The sequence below is a fragment of the Capsicum annuum genome, chromosome 9, assembly GCF_002878395.1.
Source record: "Capsicum annuum cultivar UCD-10X-F1 chromosome 9, UCD10Xv1.1, whole genome shotgun sequence".
NCBI classification, from domain to species: Eukaryota; Viridiplantae; Streptophyta; class Magnoliopsida; order Solanales; family Solanaceae; genus Capsicum; species Capsicum annuum.
The window spans coordinates 218,707,177-218,709,549 of record NC_061119.1 but is presented as its reverse complement, the minus strand read 5'-3'; the positions used below and the strand labels follow the sequence as shown (position 1 = coordinate 218,709,549).

The following is a 2,373-nucleotide window of genomic DNA, read 5'->3' as shown; positions in this document are numbered from 1 at the left end:
TGGTATACTGTTATTTTCCATGAGTCGAGGGTCTATCGGAAACAGCCTCGCTACTTCATCTGAGGTAATGGTATGGACCGCGTATGCTTTACCCTCCCCGGACCCCACTGTGTGGAAATACACCGGATATGTTATTGTCGTTGTATAACTAATTGGCACACCATTCTTGTCTTAGATATCCACCCTTATTAGTTAATCCCACTTTTTGATAGGATTTAACTTATATACACTGACAGCGTAATAATTTACACTATCACCACGGAGAGAACTTTACCGTTACTAGTAGGGAGGAGTGTTTTGTTTGTCGATTTACCTATAGTCATAGTGTTGTGAATGTGTCTTGTAGTTTCTTATTCGTGTTTTTTTGAGGATGTCTTTGATTTTGGATGGGTACAACAACAACAACGACATACCCAGTGTATTCCCACCGAGTGGTGTGTCACCAAATTTTGTTGTTTGTTCGTATGTTCTCTGCTCGGCATACTGTTATTTGCCATGAGTCGAGGGTCTATCGGAAACAGCCTCTCTACTTCATCTGAGGTAGTGGTATGAACTGCGTACACTTTACCCTCCCCAGATCCCGCACACCATTATTGTGTTAGCTATCCACCCTTATTAGTTAATCCTACTTTGTGATTGGATTTAACTTATATACACTAACAGCGTAAAAACAATTTACACTCTCACCGCGATTTTCATTTAACTTTCATTTTGTTAAATACAATGGTGAAGGATACTTGCAAGATTTGGTATACAAGCTAAGCAAAGTAGGTCAAGCCATAGAGAAGAATGATTTATCTGCTGCAAGTTCAGTTCTTGGCCAAACTACTGATGCAGATTGGGTTCAGAAAGTTAACTCAGCATTCAACAAGGTCATTTTTTATGCAGATTTCTTCGATATTATCTGTTTCGCAAATGATATTCGTGTTCACTGAATGTTTAGTTTCATCGCGTTGTTACAGTTTAGTGGTAGCGATGAGGAGAAGACGCAGATTGATTCGTTCAATTCTTCGCTATCCTCTCTAGTTTCATCAGGTATTGTTTTCTTGGACACTTTAGTAATGATTCTGGTTGGCCCTAAGTTGCGCGGACTCTTCACTTTTGATGCCGCACCCGTGTCGGATCCTCCAAAAATACACTGCTTTTGGTGAATCCGACACGCACTCGCTGACATTTTTGAAGAGTCCGAGCGAGCTACGTTGTAACTCATCTCACATTTAGCTACCATTGATTGCAAACTAGAAAGTTTTAGCATAAAGTAAAGCAAGAAGTTTGGGTAGGTTCAACATATGCTTAAAAGGTATGTCATTTGCTTTAAAAAAACACTCAACTTTCAACTATGTTGCTCGGACGCTCCAAAAATGTTGCAGCGCGCATGACAGATTCTCCGAAAAACGGACTACTTTTGGAGAATCTCACGCGTACCAGTCCACATTTTTGAAGAGTTCGAGCAACACAAACACTCAAGATTAGAGTAGTGTCTAGTCTTTACTTAACTCGATTTGTCAAAGAAAAATGACGCAATACATAAACAGATGCTCAAACTTGACCTCTACTAAAAAGAAAGCACTCCAACTTTGAGAATGTATATCTAGACACCTCAACTCGTCTCCACTGTATCAACTGAATACTCCCAACTTACAAAATACAAAATGATCATCTAGGCACCTCCAAAATTTATGTTCTATGTCAACGTCGGGTGTCCACGAGACACAGTGAGGATGAGTTGGAGTGTTTAGTTGTTAGTTGAGACCAAGATGAGGCACCTAGAATTGAATACTCCAACTTACGAAACGATCATCTAGGCACCTCCAAAATTTATGTTCTATGTCAGCGTTGGGTGTCCACGAGAAGTTGTTAGTTGAGACCAAGATACGGTATCTAGAACTGAACACTCCAACTTACAAAATGATCATCTAGGCACCTCCAAAATTTATGTTCTATGTCAGTGTCAGGTGTCCACGAGAAGTTGTTAGTTGAGACCAAAATGAGGTATCTAGAACTGAACACTCCACTTACAAAATGATCATCTAGGCACCTCCAAAATTTATGTTCTATGTCAGTGTCGGGTGTCCACGAGACACGGTGAGGATGAGTTGGAGTGTTTAGTTGTTAGTTGAGGAATCTAGAATTGAATATTCCAACTTACAAAATGATCATCTAGGCACCTCCAAAATTTACGTTCTATGTCAGCGTCAGTCGTCCATGAGAAGTTGTTAGTTGAGACCAAGATGAGGCACCTAGAATTGAATACTCCAACTTACAAAATGATCATCTAGGCACCTCCAAAATTTATGTTCTATGTCAGCGTTGGGTGTCCACGAGAAGTTGTTAGTTGAGACCAAGATGAGGTATCTAGAACTAAACACTCCA

General features: G+C 40.1%; 1 protein-coding gene across 1 annotated transcript in view; it reads left to right on the top strand.

The window, feature by feature from the left end:
- Nucleotides 1-674: 674 nt before the first annotated feature.
- Nucleotides 675-2,373, top strand: part of LOC107840784 (thylakoid lumenal 16.5 kDa protein, chloroplastic) — a gene marked incomplete at its 5' end in the record, with an annotated part of 2,308 nt that continues 609 nt past the window's right edge. Inside the window, 2 exons of the mRNA XM_047396674.1 lie at nt 675-872; nt 963-1,035. Of these exons, the coding sequence (XP_047252630.1) occupies nt 675-872; nt 963-1,035 (271 nt within the window). The remainder of the gene's footprint in view (nt 873-962; nt 1,036-2,373) is intronic.